Source organism: Prinia subflava, chromosome 10 (genome assembly GCF_021018805.1).
Source record: "Prinia subflava isolate CZ2003 ecotype Zambia chromosome 10, Cam_Psub_1.2, whole genome shotgun sequence".
In the NCBI taxonomy this organism is placed as follows: Eukaryota; Metazoa; Chordata; class Aves; order Passeriformes; family Cisticolidae; genus Prinia; species Prinia subflava.
In genome coordinates this window covers 18,831,880-18,854,206 of record NC_086256.1, presented here as the reverse complement: position 1 = coordinate 18,854,206, position 22,327 = coordinate 18,831,880, and the positions used below count along the sequence as shown (strand labels likewise).

Sequence of the window (22,327 nt, the reverse complement as noted above, 5' to 3'; positions counted from 1 at the left end):
AGTATAGAGAACTTCAGAGCATGGGGCTGTGATATTTACTTGACTTCCAGCTAATGGGCTCAAACAACAAAATGTTACCACAAATGGTGCATTCATTTGCTTGCTTCAATATCAGGAATACATATAAAATAGAGTTAAAACACAACTACATTCAGCTTTTAAAATGACACTGAAAATATATCTACTATTTTTTCTGTTGATTTCCCATTCAACTAAAATTGAATATTTTGTCCCCCAAGCATCAAAACAGTTGAGTGGGGTAAGACAGCATGATTCTTCACTGTTGAATAATCATTCAGGCACTCATATCTGAAAACCATGCAGAAATAAATATTTTAGTGAGCTAATTTAGGCTTTGTAGATAAGCTCTGGGAAAAAGGAAAGAAAATTTCCTTCTTACAAACAAAGTGAAGTTCTAGCACCACATTGTTGTTGAGGCTTTTGTTCTGGTTCATAATCACAATGGTCTTGGTGCTGATAACAGAGCAGACATGGAGCAGATAGCAAGATTTTATTTGTATTGATTAAAGATCACTTCTTTTGAGAAATTGTGACAATGTTGGCATAAGTCACTTTTCCCAAGTTGTCTGAAGGGAAGTAAAAAGCAAGAACATAGCAGAATGAGGCTCTGCTTGCTTTATCTGACAGCCAAAAAAGTGGTATATCTGTAGAATCAGATAAAGAAATTAATAGAATGCAGGAGAATGTATTCCCACATCTAAAGGTAAATTCCTAGGCTGAAATTCTGTATTCAAAACACAGGTGTACTGAAATATCCCATTTATTTTATTGTATGTGTAAACTTTTTGCCAGAACTTAATTCTTCTCTCTCGTTTGCTGTTTAGTAATGTCTCTGGTAGCAAGCAGTTGAAGAGCACACTCTGCCTGTGGGCTGTATGAGTGATTATTCCTGTTTTCCTTCCTGTGTCTAGCTCACTGTTGATTAAACAAAATGAGAAGGTATAAACCTCCAATATTCACTTCTTCAAACGTGGAAATCTACTTTACAAAAGCTGTTGTGCTTTTTAATTAGCAAAGTCCTCTTGCTGCAAAAATGAGAGACAGGTGAGTGGATCTGAGTTATGATCAAGGCACCTATTTAGCCTTGGGCTTGATTTAATAGGGAAGAGCAGATAAATTCTGTGTGAGATTACTGCTGAATCACCCACAAGGTTTCTGCAGTCTTTTACAGATGCATATGCATAATTTTTGAATGAGACCAAATTAAGAAGGTAACGAGGTAATTGTAGAAAGACTCAGTGAAAGGGAAATGACATTCATTATAATGTAGAGAGTAAGAATGACCACACAATGTCAAGCCAAGGTTTTTAACCAGCAGCAGGTAAAACTGAACGCCTAAAAAATGCTGTAAAATCAACAAGCATGGTAATATGCTCTCTAAACGTACTCCCAACCTCCAGCTGCTTTGAAGCTCAGGAGTTTCCCGAGTCGGGGTTTTCTTCACTGCATTTAGTAACTTGCAAGGGGGTTATTTTCTGTTTGTTTTATCACTTGAAATTTTGTAAATCCATAGCACACACAAAATCCTTTTTTTCAAGAGAAGAAAAATTGCTTTGGTGAGTTTGAGATGTTATAGTGGTGTATTTGGGAGCTTTTGAAATTTCTGCCTTACACTGTTTTGGTTTGTGTTCTTTTCAAAATGGAAGAAAGCGGGAGAAAGTTTGAGCCATCTTTCAACACTGAGCTATCTAGATTTCCAGATAATGTCTGGGACACAAGAGAGTGTAGTGTGAAGAACTCTGCACAGCATTGCCACAAGCTGTCAACAGCAGGAGAGAGGGATCTGGCAGTGATCCTACAACCTAGCTGGAGAGCTGAATGTTCAAGACGCATTAAGGAGTAATTCTGCATGCAATTTGTATTGCCGATTACTGTATTTAACACGGTACAGGTGAGTAATCAATTACCCTCACATTTGAAGAACTCTCACTTAGATATTTAATACTCAAGTACAATGAAGCAGGGGATGGCTGTGACAGCCATGTTCAGGACTAGCACGAGCAAGCCCAGCCACCACCCTTGCTGCTGTTCTTTACAAACAAAATGAAAGCCTTCCCTATCCCTTCCACAAAACCCTGGGAAAATTTTTGAGATAGGTTACTTGGATTATAGGAGAGACTAATGTTTTTGGTATGTAGAAATCTGGACCAGAGAGTATTAAGGAATTACTGATGCACTGTTAAATGTCCTACTCTTATTTTAAGAAGAGTAATAATAAAACATGGTAAAGACTGTAACACAGGTAATAGAGAAATATCTGGAATCTTACTGAATTGGTAGAGTATTTTTAAAACCTTATAGAATTTTTTAAAAGATTGTTTACATAGGTTTTTTTTCCACTGTTAATGACAAAAATTTAATTTCAAGATAGCATTTTGTATGATTTATCAAAATGAATATGTGAAACAATAGACCAATAGCGTGAAGCACAGATGAAACAAGAGCTTCTTTTGTTGGAGCCTCTGAAGAGTGTGTAATCAGAGCTCAAGTCTATGACACTTGAAAAGAAAAACTGTCAGTTCTGAACCACCAGATTAACATCCTTGCTTGTACTTAAAAGATGAATACCTCTTTTCAGTTATCTTTCCTGCAGTTGAACTGTCAAGAACAGACATCTTGAAAGAATGTTTTTTGAGTGTCTTAAAAGAGCCATCCTTGGATGGAAAGAGACAGAAGTCTGCAGTTTAAAAGAATGTGCAGTGCACCTCCTAGGTCACCCTGAGATTATGGGCCAAACACAGATTGTACAAAGAAGAACCTTGTATTTCATTTAATATGCTTGACCAATCTAATTCTTGATCATTTGATTTCCGAACAGTCAAGAGGTCACAAATAGACTGAGTTGAAAGGATGACTTTTTCAAAAATACACTGATGGCAGGTTTAAAGAGCAAAGTATGAGAAATTCTGTGGCAAATGCAGGCCTGCTTTTCCATGCTGTTTAATCTGTTTTGCAATTTGAAGTTTTTAAGATACAGATATGTCTAACTACTGAGGCTAGGTTAAAAAAAATCATCTTAGAAGGGAGAAGTGTGTTTCTGGACTGACCAAAGCTTTTCAATATTGCTCCAGTCATCAGAGATTAGAGAGAACAGAGCCAGTCCCTTCTCAGAGGTGAACAGTGAAAAGACAAGGGGATGTGGCCAAAACATGTGATAAGGGAAGTTCCAGTTGTAGGTTAGTAACAAATACATGGTGAGGGTGGTTCAGCAGCCAAAAAAGGACCTCAGCACCTGTAGGACCTCTGCCCTTGGGGTTTTTTGCAATTCTGCAGGAAAATACCATGATCAATCTAATCTAACTGTAAGGTTTGCCCTGCTTTCAGTGAAACAACAGACTTCATGTTCTCCTGTGATCATCCCTGCCAACATTTTTCTGCAACTATGCATGCCAGAAGCTTCCATGAGATACCATTATTTTTTGATAAGAGGCAATATAATTCCCATACAAGATCAGATGAAAAATATTCAAACAGACACTGATTTTGGCAATAAGCAGCAACCGCAGTTTCACAGGAGGATGTAAGAAACATCCCTGAAGTAGACTTAGGACCAGCTGCTTCTGCAGTATTAAGAGGTTTGTGTTTTTTATCTGATATATATTGCCTAAATGCAGGCATAAGACTCAGTATATCTTCCAAATCCATGGCATAGTCATAAGTCTAAAATTCCAGTCATTTCATGACTCCTTCTTAAGTGCTCTCCCAAATACTTCCTGTGGAAAAGAGTTTCAGAGTTTATTAACACATTTTGTGAAGAGTATTTCTTTTGATACATTTAAAATACTTCTGCTTTTTGTCCTCTAGTTTCTGAATAATGTAACCCTCTCTAAAACCTCTAGCGCAGTGTCACCTTTCATAAACACTTATTAGTGTGGTACTTTCTATTCCAAAAGAAGCTTCATTACTTACTTACCTTAAAGGAGCTACAATGTTTCTTGGATTATTCTTTATCTCATTCCTTGCACTGGAATCTTTTGGGGATATTGTGGTCTGAAGCTGGCACAGTCTGGCAGATAGCCAGAGTTTCCAATCCAAATCACCCATAGTAAGCCAAAAAGAGAGTCTGCTCTTTACAGAAAACTAATTTCTCATCCACCTCTCCCTTTTTTCTTTTCTTCTGGGTTCATTTTTGACTAGATCAGGTCCTGAATTGAAATTGCTCTAGGGCCTTGCACTTATTTAGGCTAGTGCAACCAAGGCAGAGGTGGTGACCAACAGGATGAAGACAGAGCCATCTCTTCCACTCTGGCATCAGTTGAAGGTGTCTGTGACCAGTTACCCCTGCTAGCTGCTGTTTTCTTAACCACAGAAGAACACTCAGCAGAGACTTTTACTGCACCTAGAACAGTGATTTTTAATTGCCCACTTACTAATAACTTCATCTAATTGATCATTGTCAACATGTCAGCAAAAATTTCCTGTGGAAAGTGGTTGCCTGCTCTCGGAAGTCTTTGATATTTATAAAGCCTGACCTGGATTTTCCTGCTAAGCTGACTTAAAAATATTTTCCATTTTCCATTTCCCAGAACAGTTTCAGTGTATTTGATAACCACATTTAGGACTTCCTTTAGAGTATCCCCGATTGAAAAGCATATGCAGGTAAATCTGTATTCCCAGAAAGAGTTTAAGATTGCCTTAACATTCTTTTAAGTGTGAAGATCTGTACTGTAAAGATTAATGAGACTGTCAGAGATCACGCAGGATACAGAATTCAGCCCCTACAAAGGAAGATGTGATGATGGACTATATCTCTCCTACAGTTGCCCTGCAGTGCTTTGCAGCCATATACCTTTCCAGCTTATTGCAAATGGCATTTAGGATCAGCCATCCATAAATCACCAATATCATCAAAAGCCCATGAAAACATAGATTTTCTCACCATGAAAAGTTCTAAGAAGCTTTGCTGTAGGGCAAGGTCAGAATATTCTGGTTTTAATAAATAAGCTTTGAGTAAAAGAGAAGTTTTCACTTCTTGTTCAGTATTAGTTATAGAAAACACCTCTTCTGCTCCTTTCCTGTTTGAAAATTCTCACTTGTACATCCGCTCTGGATTACAGTCGTGTGACCATTTCAGTCACATCCCATGAACTCCAGTGCTTCCTTGTGTTACTGGTGTAGCACCTCAGCCACTGTTTTAGCCAAGAGGCCAGCTGGGTGGAACAACAGGACCCCAGCTCAAACCCAGGGCTGTGAGCTGCATCCTGGGGGCTCAGTGGCCACTGCCTCTGCAGAAAGGAGCAGTGTGGAACCAGGACTTTTGCTGTGGAACCCAGGGAGCAGACACAGCGCTGTAGGTGAATGGGTGCCCTGGGATGCTTTCAGCAGTTTTGCTGTACATGTTGGTATGTCAGCATCTTCTCAGCATTGTTTTGAAACAGCAAGTTTGTTCAGAACACATTTTGTTCCTTGGTAATACAAGTTGTCTTGTATTATCACTCACTTGCTCAACAGCAGAAAATGCCCAAACCCCTAAAACCTTATGTCAAAATCCATGAGTTGAGCACATAAGTCTGCAAATAGTTGCTCTTTGTCTTCCTGGTCTCTTCTCATAAAGAAATTGCTTAGGAAATAACTTTCCATGATATTCTAGAGTCAGCTGCTTTACACACATATCTGTGTAACATCAAAATTCATGTCAACCAACAGCAGTGCCTTTTTAGAGGAGCATAACTACAGTGTGGTCTGTCAGCCATCCTTGCAGCTATTTCATCCCCTGACCTAAATTTGGGTGTTTGTCACCACCACCAACACTACTACTATTTGCTTCTAAGATTCAAGGGGGAAATAATGTCTCTATCTGCATGCAGTTGTAAAGCTGTGCCAGAGTAGGTTTCACTCTGTTTATTACTTCTGCTGAGGCAGAAGAGTGCTCTTCCTCATATGGTGGTAATTCTAGTGGAGGGTAGATAAAGCATATGTAAAAGTAAAATGCTGGGAAAGAGACTATTCTAAAATTTGAACACATTTTCTTTAATCTCTTATTTCTGGGCTTTTTGTGGATGTTGTGTATCTTGGTTTAACTGAGGTCAGTCATGCATTCATGTGAGAAAAATCAGTCTTGTTCTTTTCCTGGATGAAGTTGGGAAACCTCAGCAATCTCATGCAAGTAATTTTGTGAAATTTCCATCCCAGCTTCTCAGCAGTTTAGGTGCAGTCTCAGTCATACTCTGAAGAATATTCTGCCACCTAAACAAGGACTACTAAAAGAAAAACACCCTTCTTTCAAAGATGTCTGTTGTCTATGGGCCAATAACTTATTTTGCTAAGGGCTGAGAGGTAATTGCAAGCCCTCACAAATCTCCATGTATACAATGGGGATCCATTTTTGCTAGAATGGTATTTGACTGACTTCACTTTTTAGCTTCCTTGAGCCAGAATTCCCAGATAATTCATGCTGCCTACACATTAAATCTCACTTTGTCTGAGTCTGGTGAGCCAAGAACTTGCCAGGAGGAGTGACTCAGGCATGGGGATAGCCTGGTTCCCATGGAAGTCTGTCCCTCCAGGCTCTGTGGGTGCAGCTGGCTCCAGGAACTTAAACATAAGCTCACATTCAGCATTATATGCACAAGCCTAATTTGCCTCAGTTTCATGTGGTTTAAGTAACAAATTGTTTGATGCAGAAAACCGCAACCAAGCTCTGTAGGAGGAGATGTCAGTCCTCTATTTATGCAGAAAAAAGTGTGAACCCTATAATCCAGTATTCTTTCTATTTCACAGATGTCATGAACCACCATTTCTGCAGCTGTCTCTGCAGACAGAGGCTGGTGCTGCAGTCACCAGAACTGAGCCTCTGCTCACTTACTCTGTAGGAAGGGCTTCCAAGGATGTCCTTGAATGTTTTCTGCATCTCCAATTGTGGTTTTCAGGAAGTAAAGTGGTTTTACAAGGACCAAGGTTAGCTGGAGCCAGACTGTACTTCTAACTCTGTAGTTTAACAATACTTTGATAATGTAATGTTTCTCTAAGTAAATGTGAATGTGAGAGGAAGGGGGAAAAGGGAAATGAGGGAACTGGAAAGCTGGAGAGAAGGTGAGAAATGCACATGAAACAGGAAAGAAATTAACTTGAAAGCAGAACATAGAAAATAAAAATAGAAGCAGAAAAGGAAATTTAAAAAAGACCAAGAAGTAAAAGAGACAATTAAAAAAATTATTCTATTTGTCATAAGTACTTGGCTCAACTGCAACTGAGTCTGCAAGATGGAGACACTGATAGTCTGCAGTGCAGGAAATGGGCATTGCTCACTTCTTCACAGGCTCACATGCTACAACAAATGAACGAAAGAAAGAGAAGTTTAGATAAATAGGGTAATTTAAATGTGCTAAGTGTCAGAAATTTTGTAAGATGTCATGAGATCCTATAGAAATTTGTGCACATTTTGCTGAGGTTTTCTTACTTTCTTCTGCTGAATTTTGTCCTTATTTCTCTTACCCATACTACACATCCAGGGGAGTAGTGGATCTTGGAAGTAGTTTGCTCATTATTTACTGGGAACTTGAATTTCATGCACTCACATGTGGGAGAAGAGGCTTTAAAAGGTTAGGTTGTGGTGGCTGGCTCTGAGACTCAAATTCCTGCACAGTGGGAGCAGAGTTTGTGCTCCCAGGCTGGCTGTGCAGCCCATGAGCAGTGGAGCAGGGAACCACCCGAACCCTCCGTGGTTTCTACTGAGCCTGAGCAGTGTGTGAGTTCAAAACTCAGCTCACCCTGCAGGAATGTCATTCCTTCCATTTGTGATCTTGTGTTGTGGGGGACCAACAGCCTTTTGATCAGAAAGCCACAGTAGTCATTTAACAGTCAGAACAAGACATGGTAGGGTTTTCTTCTTTTCACAATATGTGCATTAAAGCATCTCCCAGGAAGTAAAAGATCCACGTGTTTACTTCTTCCTCTGCCAGAATGGATTGAACTACCTCCCCATCCAAACTGCAACAATCACTAGCTGTGCAGTTTGCCCTGGGACAGAGCCTCTCCTTTCTTCCTGCACGATAACCTAGATGACTGGAGTGTCCATATGGAAGAAAGTTTCATTGGTTCTGTTTCGGGATCATTAAATAATCATTGGATAAAACACCTAAATTCTGTCTAAATACGGGCTTGGGCTTGACTCTTAACTGAATGGCAAAGCATTTAAATTGTGCTTATTTTACAGGGCACATATTAAATAATAAACAGGATACAGGAATCTGGCTTGCAGTCAGAGGACATAAATCTTGTCCTAGAGGTCACCATCCTATGAGACGGAAGCAAACAATTCTATCTAAAAGCACAGTTTAAAAACTTTTTTTGCTGACTGACCAAGCTATGTTAAAAGGAAGTTAGTTCACCACCACATTGACCTTTTCCTCTGTGAAGATGGCTATCATTGATTCTGTTACCCTAATTTCTCACTTCAAGCACAAAGGGTTAACATATAAAGTACTTTAGTTTAGTATATGGCTTTTGTACTATCTTAACCCATTCTAAATAGTTTTTATTGTTACTAATTAAATCTGTCTTCAGCTGTGCAGTTTTACAGCTGATTAAAAAAAGGCAAGAAAACTTAAATATATTCTCAATTTCAGAGGAGCTAAGCACACTGCAACAACTGTAAACTCCAGTGGGAATACAACAAGCCACTTTTGGAATCAAGACTTCATAGAGGTATGTAAATATTCTCAACTTTACCTGGCAGAGGCTCTGTCCTGTTGGAAGAGATAAAGTTCTAAATCAGTTAACTTCTAAATCAGTTTTTCTCCAGAAGTCTATCAAGTTTGAAAATATTTTTCCAGTTGTAATTAATAAGGTGAAAGAAATCAGCACATTTGAATGTTTCCATGAAATTGCTGCATAGGACTTTTCCCTTCCTTTCAACAAAATCAACAGCTTAGACAGATTATTTTTTGTAGTTGCTTATGGAAATAATTCCATTTTAGAACTGAAAAAGAGGTAAAGAAAAAAACCCAACAGAATTAAGAGTTATTTTCAAATAACTCTCTTTTGAGAGCAGAAACTTCTACATTTTGGAATGGAAAGATGTAAAAACCCCAGCAGTGGTAATGTTAAGAATGCTTCAGCTGAGAGCTCAACAGTGTGTAGCAAGATCACTGTTAAAACTGAGGAGCTGAAGTTCAAAGCCCAGAGCTATGATGTGGGGAATACGTGGGGATAAAAAGATGAAAGGCTGGAATAGATAGAAGCCCCAAGATTTGCTGGTCTTTACGAAATGTAATTAATTTTTAAGTCCTATTTTGAGTTCATACAGTTCAGCTTAGCTTACAGACTCTGTCTTTATAGTTTTACATCTGGTAATTTGATTATGAAAATGAACTCTCTCACATAGCAGAGAATGCTAGTAATCCTGTTCTGATAAGAGATATTTATACAGCACCACCAAATCACTTAAACATAAAGGGGCCATGTGCTTCTCCTCATTTCTGACGACGAGCCCCCTGTAGCTATCTAAGGTTTGTCAGCACATGTTGATATTCCCTGTTCAGTCAGGGCCAGCGCTTTTCAGTGCTGCTTCAGAGCAACAATTTGGACTTACTTGGATATTCTGTGAACTTAATTGCTGTGAATTGAGACTCTTTCTTTGTGCTTGAAGCTTAGAATAAAGAGGTGCTGATAGAGAACTAACTTTTAACCTCTCCTTGATCAAGGAGAAAAGAAAAATCTAAGGAATCTTGAGAAACGGAGCAGGCAAAGGACCAGCTTTTGTAAAAGGCAATATAACTGGTAAATTTTCATGGCTGAAAGGTATATATCATAAAGCATTTGCTGCAAAGTATTTCTTAGCAAGCCATTTCAGCAAAGCAGAATTCAAAATCATAGTTGTCTGTGGAGATTTTGTGAGAGATGGTGGTAGAATAAAAGTGATGGAAATGATGTTTAGACTCACTGCTTACTCTCCCTTCCTTTCCAAATGACATAATCTAATAATCATCTGAATTTATGTCTACAGCTCAAGTTCCATCTTCAGTTAAACAAATGTAAGTTCCCATAGTCATGGTTTCATCATATTAAAAACAAATGTTTCCTATTATATTATAATGAAGCTTTGACTTCTGTTTCTAAAACACAGCATACTGGATTTTGTCTTAGTCTGCACAGACATTTTGTATAAAACCCATTTTATTAAAAAGTGAATGCTTTATTCATCACTTTTTTTTAAAGGTCTACTATGAACATTTCTGGATTACAAGGGTTAGATAAACTTCAAGTCAGCTGGCATTGTATAAACTAGAAGATTGCAATGCATGTAAATTTCTGTTTATAGAGAGGTTCCATATGAAAAAATCATTAAACCATTTCACAAATTGTCTTTTTATATAGCAATAATTTATCTGGTAATGAAAGTCTTAAGTAGCTAGAAAAATATCTCTGGAAGGAGAGAAAGAAAAATAACATTAGATGTTTTCTGAGCTAATATTTGTTCTTTTTATGGATCTTTGAAAACTTGTATGGTGTGACATAAAAAGTCTAGAACTTAATCCTAAAAAAGTTTTATGTGAAGAAAAAGATTTAGTTACTATCTGAAAGTGTGATTTTCAAACAAGAGCTCCTTGTTCTAGGAGATATCCTATCATTATGGGATCCCAAATACTTTGCATTTGGAAAGCATTGCATAAAAAGCATCCTGGGCAGAGGAGACACTGTTGGGTGGGACAAAAATTCAAAGTCACCCAGCTTGCGGTGGGATATTCTCCATGTGCACACTCCACAAGAGCTTTTAGCTTTTAAGTGCCCTTATCAGTAGGCTTCCTAAGCCTTGAACTTTGGTCTTCAAGGCAATAGAAAATCTGAGATTAAAATAAAAGATCTGCTTCTGCCCAAGTTTACACAGGACTGTGTTCTCACTTGTTTTACCTGTCTTTACTGACCTTCCTGCAGGCAAATTTAGGGAAGCAATTTTCAGCTGACCTATTTTACTTGATTATTAGGTATTGATATTACTTTTATTCTCTCCAGTCACCAGCAGATTTGATGTTTGCAGTCACTTCTTTTGAATCCAAGATTAACTCGAATTCTAAAATTTCACTGTTCCCATTTTAAAGAATTTGTGTTGGCATTTTTTTCCTATATGCACCTTTGTTTAGTAGAGTGCTTTATTTAACCTCTGGTTGATTTCAGCATTGTCAGTTACAGATAACCTGTGCTGGAATATTTTAGACAATTCTTCCGCACTATGTTTGGATGATCATTAGTTGCTGGATAGGGGTTTAGGATCATAGGATGAGGGGATCACAGGTGGGCTCTGGTCAAAGCTGCTGCCCAGTGCAGGGTGAGTCTGAGCTGCAGCTGGGTCAGTCAGGGGTCCAGCCTGCCTGAGCACCTCTCATTTCTGTTTCCCACCCTCTGCCACGCACCCTGGGCCTGACTCTGTCTCTTCCCTCACCTCTGAGCAGGCGCTGCCATTTGCTGGTAGTGTTGAGCCCATCCCCTCCCCAGGCTGAGCGAGCCCCTTCCCTCAGCCCCTCCTCACAGAGCTCCAGCCCAGCTTCACCACTGGTGTCGTCCTTGGCTGGAGGGGCCCCAAACTGGATGCAGTGTTCCCAACATGGGCTAGGAAACAGTGAATGTGTCACTAACACTTCAGTGACCAGAATGAAACGCCTGGGCTCAGGAGAAGAACAGCCACCAGTCGATCTAAGGGCACAAAAGGAGAAAAGGTTCAAAAATACCCTTTTTGAGAGGAACAGAGTTCTGTCAGAACCAGAGTGCAGTATTTCCTGCAGAAAGTTTTGTAACTGGCTGCACATAATGATCATATTATTGGTATTGCAACTCCAGTCCCCACATACCTCTGATCACTGCGTTCATCCAAACACAATTCTCTCATGCAAGTACACCAGAAACACACAGTTGGAGAGGATTTATCCCATTTCCTTGGTACATAGAACTTCTGAGTCATTGCCACTCCTTGTTTGAGCAGTACTAAATGTAAGCATCTTAGTTGTATCTGTACACCCACACTGAAGTTTTTATATAAGATTCAAATGTGCCTGATTAACATAAGAAAACCCTGTGCATATTTGTGGAGCAGATGCAAGCAATGTCTCATTTCTTCCTGAACAAAAGGTTAATACATTCTCACAAGTGACTTAATCCAACCTTATAGTTAAAAATTATGTGATTGTAAATGGATAAAGATGAAAGTTAAAAAGCTTCAAGTAATGCCCTGTAAATATCAGTTAATATTCGAAAAGGACAGGATGTTTAAAAAAAGAGAAAAGTTACACCACTAACTACCAACAACTAATTTGTACACACTGCATTAATTATTTATGCTGTAAAATTTAAGCTTAAGTACATACAGCATGTGCAGCGTAGGAATGTGATGTAACAAGGTCTGCAGCTCATGTTTTGACTTGTAGATTTAAAATCAAGTGAACTGAAGGTAAATGTAAGCCTGGAGAATATAAGTTTTATGGTGCAGAACCCCATTGAAAAGAAGAGGTAGGAACCTGGTAGAATATGAATGATACCAGTAGCCCCAAATTACTTTTATGGTTTTTATCATCTCAGTTAAAATTTATTTAAGTATATATGTAATGAAGAGCAATTATGACATATAGAAAAAAAAGAGGAATTACAACAAACATTTCCTGGTAAGAGGTTACCATGTGGTGACAGGGTGTGAATTGGGCCTGGGTAACAAAATTCTGTGTGTGTATGTGTAGCAGGGGGTAACAATTATTTGGGGAATTTAATCCCACTAAGGAGAAAAACCTGTTGTGGATGACTCCCATCTAAAGCTTTTCTAATCCCGAGGAGAAAAGGGTTGCATGGAAATCCTTGTCCACTCAGCTCCAGCTCCCTCCCCTGCAGGAAGCACAGCAGGGATGGCATTAGGGACAAGGCAAGCAAGGAGGGGCAGCTGTGCAGCCTCTCCTGCCCCTGCTGGCCCGAGGCCGGGTCACAGAGCGAGGGCTGGCTGCTGGACCAGGCGTGCCAGGAACCACCCAGGACTGCAGTCAGTCAGGACAGCTGCTCCTTGGGACAGACTCAGGGGCAGCAGCACGAGGGGGCAGGGCTGCTGAGCTCAACTTTACTGCACCTTTACCAAGAGCAGGTTTATTTCTGGTAACCTGGGTTTGGTAATCTCTGTTAAATGTGTTGGCTGAGCATTTACATGCTTTTCCATGTGTGGAAGATAAAAATTGCACTTCAGTTTTTCAATGGGATTTTTTTGTTCAACTGAATTTTATTTAACTGATATTTTTAAAAATATCTGTTTAACTTTGATTGGTAACAAAGTCTGCACATTTAAAAACCAAGTCAAGTATATTAGTTTTTCGATACTGAAAACAGGTAAAGATCCATTCAAATGTAGTTTATAAGAGCTTTTTTTCTTAAGCACAGACGGCAACTTCTTTGGGATTTTCTTTCAAGTTTTTTTTTTAATATTCACAATTCTTCAAAAAGGAAACACTCAAAATAATTAACAGCACAGCCGAGTAACTCAGAGAGGTGCTCTTCAAAAGATGTCAAGTCTGTGTCCCAAAAATACTTTAGCAGGTGTCTATTGCCCCCTTCAGACTATTCCCAGTACTAGCGAAAAAATAAGTAGTTGGAAATTAATAGCATTCCTTTGCACTAAGGGCAAAACCCTAAGAAAAAAGGTATTGTTGAGTAAATAGTTGGTGAACTTTTTTGGATATTAGCCAAGGGTTTTCTTAGTACAAATGTACAGGAATGCATTAAGTAATTATCTTAATTAGTATGGCAAATACCTTAAGTTACATCTTCAGCAGTTAGGTTCAATAGTCATGACTGAGGGAAAAAAATCTTAGAGCAATGTCTGCAGGATGGACTGGGAAACTTGGAAATCAATTCAAGCTTCCAGAGTGCATTTATACAGTCTTGGTTAAATGATTCCAACTCTGTGATGGGGTCTTCGCATGCAAAATTGTGCCTATCCCTCCCTGCACCTTCTTTCTACTTCAGAAAAAGTTTTTGTAGCATGATCAACACCAGGCTGGTAGAAGCTCTTCTTTATTAATCCCCAGCTGGGGGATAACACATCTGGATTTTATATTGCTGCACACTGTGTGTATTTACAGTGCTCCGTGTCCATACACATAGATACTGTGGCTATAGGTGTGTTCAGCACCACCCCAATCAAGTACTCCCTAAAAAAGAACACCACCTCAGTGAAAATGCAGCCTCAGTTAATATGCTAAGTGACAAGCACAACTGTAGCTAGAAAATACAATTGTATCACAGAATCCCTAAGTTGGAAAAGACCTTCAAGATCATCAAGTCCAACCCAGCCCTAACACCTCAACTAAACCATGGCACCCAGTGCCACATCCAGTCTTTTTTTAAACACATTCAGGGATGGACACACACTCCCAGCTTGGTGTCATCTGCAAATTTACTAATGAAAGACTCAATCCCCTCATCCATGTCATCAATGAAAATACTGAACAGAGCTGGCCCCAGCACAGACCCCTGAGGGACACCCCTGGTGCCTGGCCCCCAGCTGGACGCAGAACCTTCCCCACCACTCTCTGGGCCCGGCCATGCAGCAGTTCCTGAGCCAGCACAGAGTTCCTGTCCCAGCCTGGGCTGCAGCTTTGCCAGGAGTGTGCTGAGGGAGGCAGTGTCCAGGGCCTTGCTGAAGTCCAAGCAGAAAAAACACCCACAGCCTTTCCTGCATCCACCAGGAGGGTCACCTGGTCATGGAAGGAGACCAGGCTGGTCAAACACGACCTAAAGCCGTGCTGGCTGGGTCTGATAGCCTGGCATCCTGTAAGTGCTGCATGATGACCCTCAATAGAAACTGTTCCTTTATCTTATTAGGCACTGAGGTCAGGCTCACTGGCCTGTAATTACCAGGATCCTCCTTCCAACCCTTTTTGTGAATGGGCATCCATATCATGGAGTTAATACTTGTTGTCTGGGCTGCAATGTTAACTTAGCTTGCCTGAGAAGGCTTTATAAAATACATGAAAAAAGATTTAAAAGACTTTCTTATGCATTGAGTCTTCTTTCTGTACGGAGAAGAAGAAACTATGCTACTGAAAAGTTATTTCATATCCACCTTTCCTAAGCACAATCTGCTGAGATAACAGCACATATAAATACCAGCCTTTTATAGGGTGATACTGCTTTATTATTTAGCAAATGGCTAAGGAAGAACAGCAATACAGATCTAATGGTGCATTGTAGTCCATGTACCTCATAACATAAAGGCTTCCAGAGAATAAAACTTAAATTTTTTAAAAGGGCAAGAAATACTGAACTAAAATAGTTATTTTCTACTTAGGTAAAGTTCAAAGCTCCCAACTGAAGCTCTTGCGTACATACAGTATATTCTATTTGCTGTTTTGTTGCTACTCATTTTGCTGCCAATAGTTAGAAAAAAACAGTAGTTTTTGTTTTTCATGACAGATTATCACCATACCAAGGAAAAGCTTGACATCAACCTTCAAGTTAAATCACCCTGATGTGAGAGAAGGCTCCTCCTCTTCAGGCAGATTATAATCCAATGAAGTGTAGTGCAATACATCACTGAGGTATGTTGAGTGTTGCTTTTGGAAGCTTGCTGCCTTTTTTTTTTTAACTCTCTAAGTTTGAGTTAATCATCCCCATTCCTTGGCACTCAATGATGTAGGTATCATTACCAGGGTCTTCCTCTTCTGATTTTGTCACAGTAAATTTGGCCTAAAAGAGGATTAGAAATACATCACTAATTAAGCTATCACATGCAGAGTTTAAATATTCAGTATCTGATGTCCAATAATTGTATTGCCACGTGTTTATGTATATTACAGCTTTGAAAGGTTTAATTCAAAAAACCATTTAAATAAAGGAGGGAAAAGTATCTATCCATTCTAAAAGCCTTTAACTCTAGAGTATGCTCACTTTCTACTGGAAAACTCCCAGGTAAATATTATAGCAATTGTTTTATCAATGCTTGTCCTGCATGATCACGTTCAGCTCACAGTGCCTGATGAACTGTACATTGCCAAGTTACTGGAAGAAAACTGACAGGTAAAACTTCCTGCATGTTTGGACCCACCTTTGTTAGCTGCTCTGCAAAGTGTATAGCTGTTTGAGTATGAAGTGTAATTGGTCCACTTTTCACTCTAGACACTCCCTTTGCTAGTGCCATGAAAATGATCAGCTGAAAGGGAGGGAAAGGTAACTATTAAATCATTCTTCAGATTCTAGGAGTTTGTTGATTAAAAAAAAAACACAACCAAAACATGCAAAATATCTGTAGATATAAAAATATAACATCTTACTCCTTCCCTGTTCAGATCCATATTGTTTACAAGTAGTGCCTGCATGTTCTTGCTACTTCAACTTCATGTAAACACATAAGGAACTCACTTGGTCTTGCAGAGAATCATCCACAGTTCCACCATGCTTAAGATTCTGAAGCAGCATCTCAGCTGCTTCAATGCCAACCTTGTCAGCATTCTTTCCTAAGAGAGAAATCAGAAAGCTGAAAATTACATTTAAAGTTTTAAAAGTAAACAAACAAACAAAAACCCAACCACACCAAAAACCCCCAAGAAATTATCAAATTTTTAAACCTTATTTTCTTTAAACCTTATGCTCTTGTCTCAAATGTCTGCTTAAAAATCTTATGCTCATATACAGTTTATACTTCCTGAGCAAAGACACTAGCCTCATTTAGTCAGAAAAACATTTGATTCAAATCATTTAAAACCAAGTTCACTTCCATTCATTTTAATCTTGATTCATTCTTGGGCAAAAGCTTCACATATAAAACATGAAGTCTATGTTCCTAAAGTTCAGAAATATTTCCCATCATTATCCATTCTGATACAAGGTAAAGTTAACAGTTCTGTAATTTTTGTGAAGTTCCACTTACTATGTTTTAAATCTGCTAATTTCTACTGTCCTGTATTTCTAAAAACAAACATTTAAAAATGAAACACTCAAAGTATCAGATCTTTAAACAGATGATACTTCAGATTCCTATTTGTTATTGGTATATTCAGTTAAGTCTCAAAGAATTCATGGAATTCTTACCTCTCTTGCCAAGTGATGACCCAGCTAACAAACAACCTGTTGAGGTCTCTGCAACAATGCTAAGCAGAAAAACCAAAGTAATTAAAATTAAGGTAACTAACCAACAAGATTAGAGGTAACAATAGAAAGCTTGGCCTCATCTTACATTATTCCACTGCCAGTCCCAACAGCTTGATCATCAGGTTCTCTGACAGGCTGAATGTTAATGTAAAGATCTCTGATTTCTCTTCTGATGCATCTCACTGCTGCTGCTGACATGTCTTTTGCCAGCTGACAAGACAAGACATAAACCAAATAATTAAATTATGTTATACAGCAGTATGTTTTCCTCATAAATCTAATTGTTACAGTTAATCCCCAAATAAAGGGGCTACTTTATTAACTAGAAAAACAAAAGATTGTCATAAACCCCTACAAGCAAGAACTGAACATGATTGTTTCTGAAAGCTTTTCTTACAAAATTAAGGTAACATTAAGTGCTGTACCAATGACAGTTATAGAAATGTATGTAGAAACTTCAATATCAATAGAAATTCAAGAACTTTTCTTCACAGAGAAAGAGAACTGATTTTAGTCTGCTTGCAAAACATTAATAATAATCCACCCCAAAACCAAGTGCAAAAATCCCACCCCACAATTATTATGTACAGAATACACTCTGTAAGAGAGAATACATAAAATAACAATTTTACATCACAAGCAAATAGGAACATACGAAATTTACCCCATTCCTGTAATCTAAACATAGGTTTGGAGATTTTAAGACCAAAACTAGCAGTCTACAGCTTTTCAAAAAGTAACTCAGCCTCTCCTCTTCCTTCCTCTACTAATTCCTAGCCTGTATACAAGAAGGAACCTTAAGGAGATCCCAGCACTCAGGACAGGAAGGATAGAAAGAGGGAGATATAAAGGAGCAAATTTCTTTCCTTTTTATTTTTAGCTAAACCTACCCTTAACTTGTTCTAATACCCTTAGAAATGGTTGAAAAACTTATTGTAGTCTGGCCTCCTCCTATTACATTGCTCATAAATTTATGAACAAGGGCCCTAATTTCAGTTTTAAAATAATCCACATGAAGAATACATAAATCTGGTGTAAGATATCCCTCAATGTATGCTAAAGACTTTTGATTAGTCCAGTGAAGGATGAGGATACTTTTCTCATTTCCTGTTTTAGCTTTACAGTGCTGTGCAATGAATGAATTTGAGGTATGTCCAATGTAATATTCTACGGCCTGAATAATTGAAACCATTTAATAAGGTTGCTTAGCTTGTGTAAAACTACAAAAGACAGGAGAGTAGAGGGATGTTAAGCAGATTGCATGCAATTTTATACAGCTGTATAAAGTTGGACACTACCAGAGCCATGAGCACTTACTTTGATAGGCAGTGCTCCAGCAACAAAGGCCCTTCCATAAATCTTTGTCACTGTGCCACGTTCTGTTAAGTTTATTGGGCTCAGCTCTTTGACTGGAGACATCTGGACTACAACTTCACCACCTCCTTGAGGATAGTAGCCCCTATTTAGAAACAGTAATTGGATATAATTAAATGCAATGATCACAAGGAAACCAAAAAAAGGGCCAGGAGGCTGTTCATATATTTCAGTATACATTTTTATGTTCCTTTTTACCATATATACAAATTTTCTTATGTGTGCCTTAGAAACCCTTATAATGCAATTAGGTTCTCTAACAGTAATCCTCTGTAATGCACATCTTATTAACTTGCTAACACCAAGCTAACTGGCACCATGGAAAAAGCTCAGTAATGCACTGTCTGTCCAGCATGTGCTCCCCTCAGCCAACAGGAACCATTACACAGCAGCTGTAGACTCAGCAAGGAAAAAAAAAGCCAGCAATTCATCATATGGTGACAGTACACACAGAGGCAGCTAATCCAGATTAGTTCATGTATTATAAATTCATCCCTCAGTTTGATTGAGAGCCCCTTGTGTGTGCCTCTGCTCACCCATGGGTTCAGTAAGGCCCAGGTCTGCTGCACAGCTCCACGACTCACCTCCTTTTTATGTCACAATTAAATTTGAAATTGAACTTTTCAACTATTGGCTTGAAAACCTGAAAAATAAACATATAAAAACACAGAGTGAATTGATTTTGCATTGATAATTTCCCACTATTTTATGCAATCTTAAAAGAAAAAAAAAAGCTCAACATAAAAATTTCAGTTGCATTATTAAAAAAAAAAGCCAGTCTCATCCATATAGCTTATTTGACATTCGTCATACTTCATTCTCAATGTCAATTTGTGTAAAAGGATTTTCCTATGGAAAAAAAGGAAGAGTAATGCACAGCACTTCTAGAATAAAGAAGACATTTTAAGTGAAATTTTCTGTAGTAATTAAAACCAAAGAGACCATTTGCTTTTTCAGGAAATGCCATGAAACACTGGTTGCTCTCTACATCCAGCACACTAATGGTGTTATATTCCCATGCCTAATTCCATAATCACAAATAGACTTGCAGTAAGAGCAACAGAGGAACAGCAGCTACATTGCACACACATTTAGGGAAGATGCACCAAGGCCAAGGAATTTCTCCCTACCATGACTGTGTAGTCTATCTGGGGAGCCATCTCCGCATTAGTGCCACCTTTTAAATGGAGCTCTGATGGGGAAGCAGCAAACAGCACGCAGGGCATTGCTACCTGCATCAGTAGGCACACACTCCTGAAGGCAATTGTAAGATACTCAAATGTCATAATCCATAAAATACCACAGAATCATTATATAGCAAAGGCAAATGACTTTCCGGAGCATTTACTTTTGTATTTTATTTTTTAAATTATCTATAAACTTACTAGTCTTAAAAAAATACCAATTTAAAAATTCATCCTTAGAAAGCCTAAATATCAAAGTTTTCATTTCACGATAATTTCAACTTTAATAGCTCTGTTTGAAGTAAATATTATGCATTTTAGTATACTGAGGGCCATCAGAACTCTGGGTTTAGGTAGCAGAAAAGGTTTAGGCAGCATTTTAATACATGGATGGAATATGTTCCCAGTTCCAAAAGACTAGTATGACATACTGTGCCTCTATGAGTGTAAGCAAAATGTCAACATTTACCTTATTGTATGGTGATTATTTCAGACCTCATGGATGTAAGATACTTATCTAATTTAATGCATTTGGTCTGGTATGTAACAGTAAGAAAGTTTGGTATGTAATGTAAGAAAATAACGCCTAAAGTTTTAAATACATGGGCAGTTGCTTTTTGCATAGCATGAACCAAGTATTCAGCTTTTATATTTGCGTGTACTTTGAGTGTATTTCATGAATATCCTGCCTATACTACAGGTTCTTTGCTCACATAATCTAGCTCAGGCAGCACATATCCTGGGTCATTACCAAACTACAAATGTTCTTTTTTCTCCCCCAATCTATTGTGATAATTTAAAAGTTATCAGAAGCTGGTGCACAAAGACACACCCTGCTGTTTTTGTGTCTGCTATGTGGGTTCCACCTTTGATCTTCCCAGGAGTGAAGGTTATTTCTGTTGAGCCAATTTCTCCACCGCCCAGCTTCCCATCACACAGATCTCGAACAATCTCCAATCCAGACAGATGCTGAGGTCTGAGAGTGACAATATACAGTTAGAGACATATACAAGTAGACTACATGCTCATGTTATATTAAGAGAACCATTAAACACCAACTAAAAAACTACAATTGCAAATTTTGAATCAGACAAGGATCAGAAATTCACTCTGGTTGCTACAGTACTTCTGAGTTCACACTAGCCAAAGGAGCAGCATTCAGGCCGTACTGGGATATGGAGGATTCTGGTATCTTTTCCACTAGAATGGGTTCAGATAGACGAGATGCAAGTGCAGTCACTTGTCCTAATGTGATAAATGCTTGGAGAGAAATGGTGTGGGCTAATGATGGCAATACTGGCTGAGCCAGAACCGGCTGCAGTGCTACAAGAGAGTTAACAGGTTTGCTGTGTACCTGCCTTCTGTTTGTTTCCGTTTGTCAGGGTAATTTAAATAGTAAATACACCAACTGTAGCAACAGTAGGATATGCACTAACTGTTCTTAACACTGTACGCTCGGTTAGCTATGTTTTGCTCAGGCATTACCCGAGTGTGTTCCCTGTTTCAAAGCCTGTTCCGCTTACCGCCTGCAGACACGCTTCTGAGGCAGCGGCCGGGCCGCGCCCTCACCTGCCCGGCAGCGGCCCGGGGCGGGACCCGCCCTGAGCTCCGGCGAGGGAACCGAGCCCGGTTCATGCCCCAGCGTTCCCCCTCACTCCCAGTGAGCCACAGACGGGATTTCCTGGTAAAAAGGCTCTTTTAAAGCAATGGAAACACAAACATTTCTGACTAGGGCAGCCAAGGCCTTGCACCAGCCCGGGAGGGCCCCACACGCCGTAAGTGACCGGCTGAGCGCCCCGGGCCCGCCCGGGGAGGGTCTCACCTGAGGCCGGGCTGGCTCCGCCCGGCGCGGATCCGGCGCACCCGCAGCGGCAGCCCCAGCACGCAGCTCAGCGCCGTGGACACCCGCAGGATCTGCCCACCCTGCACGGAGAAACGGCGCTCGTCAGGCGCTACGACGCTTCCCGCCCACCCGGCCAGCCCTCACCGCTGCCCGGGGCTAGGTAAGCCGCGGCCCGCCGGCGCTCACCCCCTCCATGATCCCGCCGTCTATCTCCACCCTGTCCCCGTCCATGGCCGGCGATGAGCGGTGTCTTTCGCAGAAGCCGCGCCGATGGGATCCCGGCGGGGCCCTAAACACGGCGAGCCCTCTGCGCAGCAGCCCCGGGGCCAGGAGCGTTTCGCGGCGGAGGCGCGGCCGGGATGCTGCGGTGCTGGTGCCGGTGCCGGTGCTGGGGGCGGGCGGCGGTGCCGGGCAGGCGCAGAGCGGAGGCGCCTCCCTGCCCGCCCGCCGGGGCGGCTCCGCGGCGGGGAGGAGCAGCCGGCGGGCCCGGCGCCAGGCAGGGAGCAGGGGTAGCTCCATTGTCCCCGCGGCACTGACCGCGTCCCGGAGTCCCGCAGGAGGCAGTGCCTTTCCCCTGTCCTGAGCGCCCGATCGGCAATAACCGCGGCACCTGGGCGGTCAGAGCCATGGGCACAGCGCGGGACTGCTGCCGTCCTCGTTACAAGCTAGTTTCCCTCAGAATCACAGAATGAAATAGGTTGTAAAAGACCTCTGAGATTATCAAGCCCAGCCTATAAGCGAATACCACCATGTCAACCAGACCATGACACCAAGTACCAGGTCCAGTCTTTTCCTTAAACACCTCTGGGGATGGTATCTCCGCCACGTCCCTCAGCAGCCCGTTCAATGT

At 40.3% G+C, this 22,327-nt stretch overlaps 1 protein-coding gene across 1 annotated transcript; it reads right to left on the bottom strand.

Annotated features, from left to right (window-relative positions):
• Nucleotides 1-15,101: 15,101 nt before the first annotated feature.
• On the bottom strand, nt 15,102-22,150 carry RTCA (RNA 3'-terminal phosphate cyclase). The gene is made up of 11 exons (XM_063407603.1): nt 21,664-22,150; nt 21,457-21,557; nt 20,467-20,610; nt 19,581-19,704; nt 19,035-19,093; nt 18,394-18,535; nt 17,162-17,286; nt 17,017-17,075; nt 16,348-16,442; nt 16,034-16,138; nt 15,102-15,675 (listed from the first exon to the last, which is right to left on the bottom strand). The coding sequence occupies exons 1-11, from the start codon at nt 21,994-21,996 to the stop codon at nt 15,571-15,573; spliced, it is 1,392 nt and encodes a 463-aa protein (XP_063263673.1). The 5' UTR covers nt 21,997-22,150; the 3' UTR covers nt 15,102-15,570.
• Between the last annotated feature and the right edge of the window lie 177 nt (nt 22,151-22,327).

Bases quoted from the DNA above. Each gene is read 5' to 3' on its own strand.
- RTCA (XM_063407603.1), bottom strand. From the start codon at position 21,996: ATGGAGCTACCCCTGCTCCCTGCCTGGCGCCGGGCCCGCCGGCTGCTC. The intron at 21,558-21,663 runs GTGAGCGCCGGC...TTCTCCGTGCAG, and splicing joins ACGGCGGGATCATGGAGGGG to GGTGGGCAGATCCTGCGGGT. The intron at 15,676-16,033 runs GTGGGTCCAAAC...ATCCTCTTTTAG, and splicing joins TTGCAGAGCAGCTAACAAAG to GCCAAATTTACTGTGACAAA.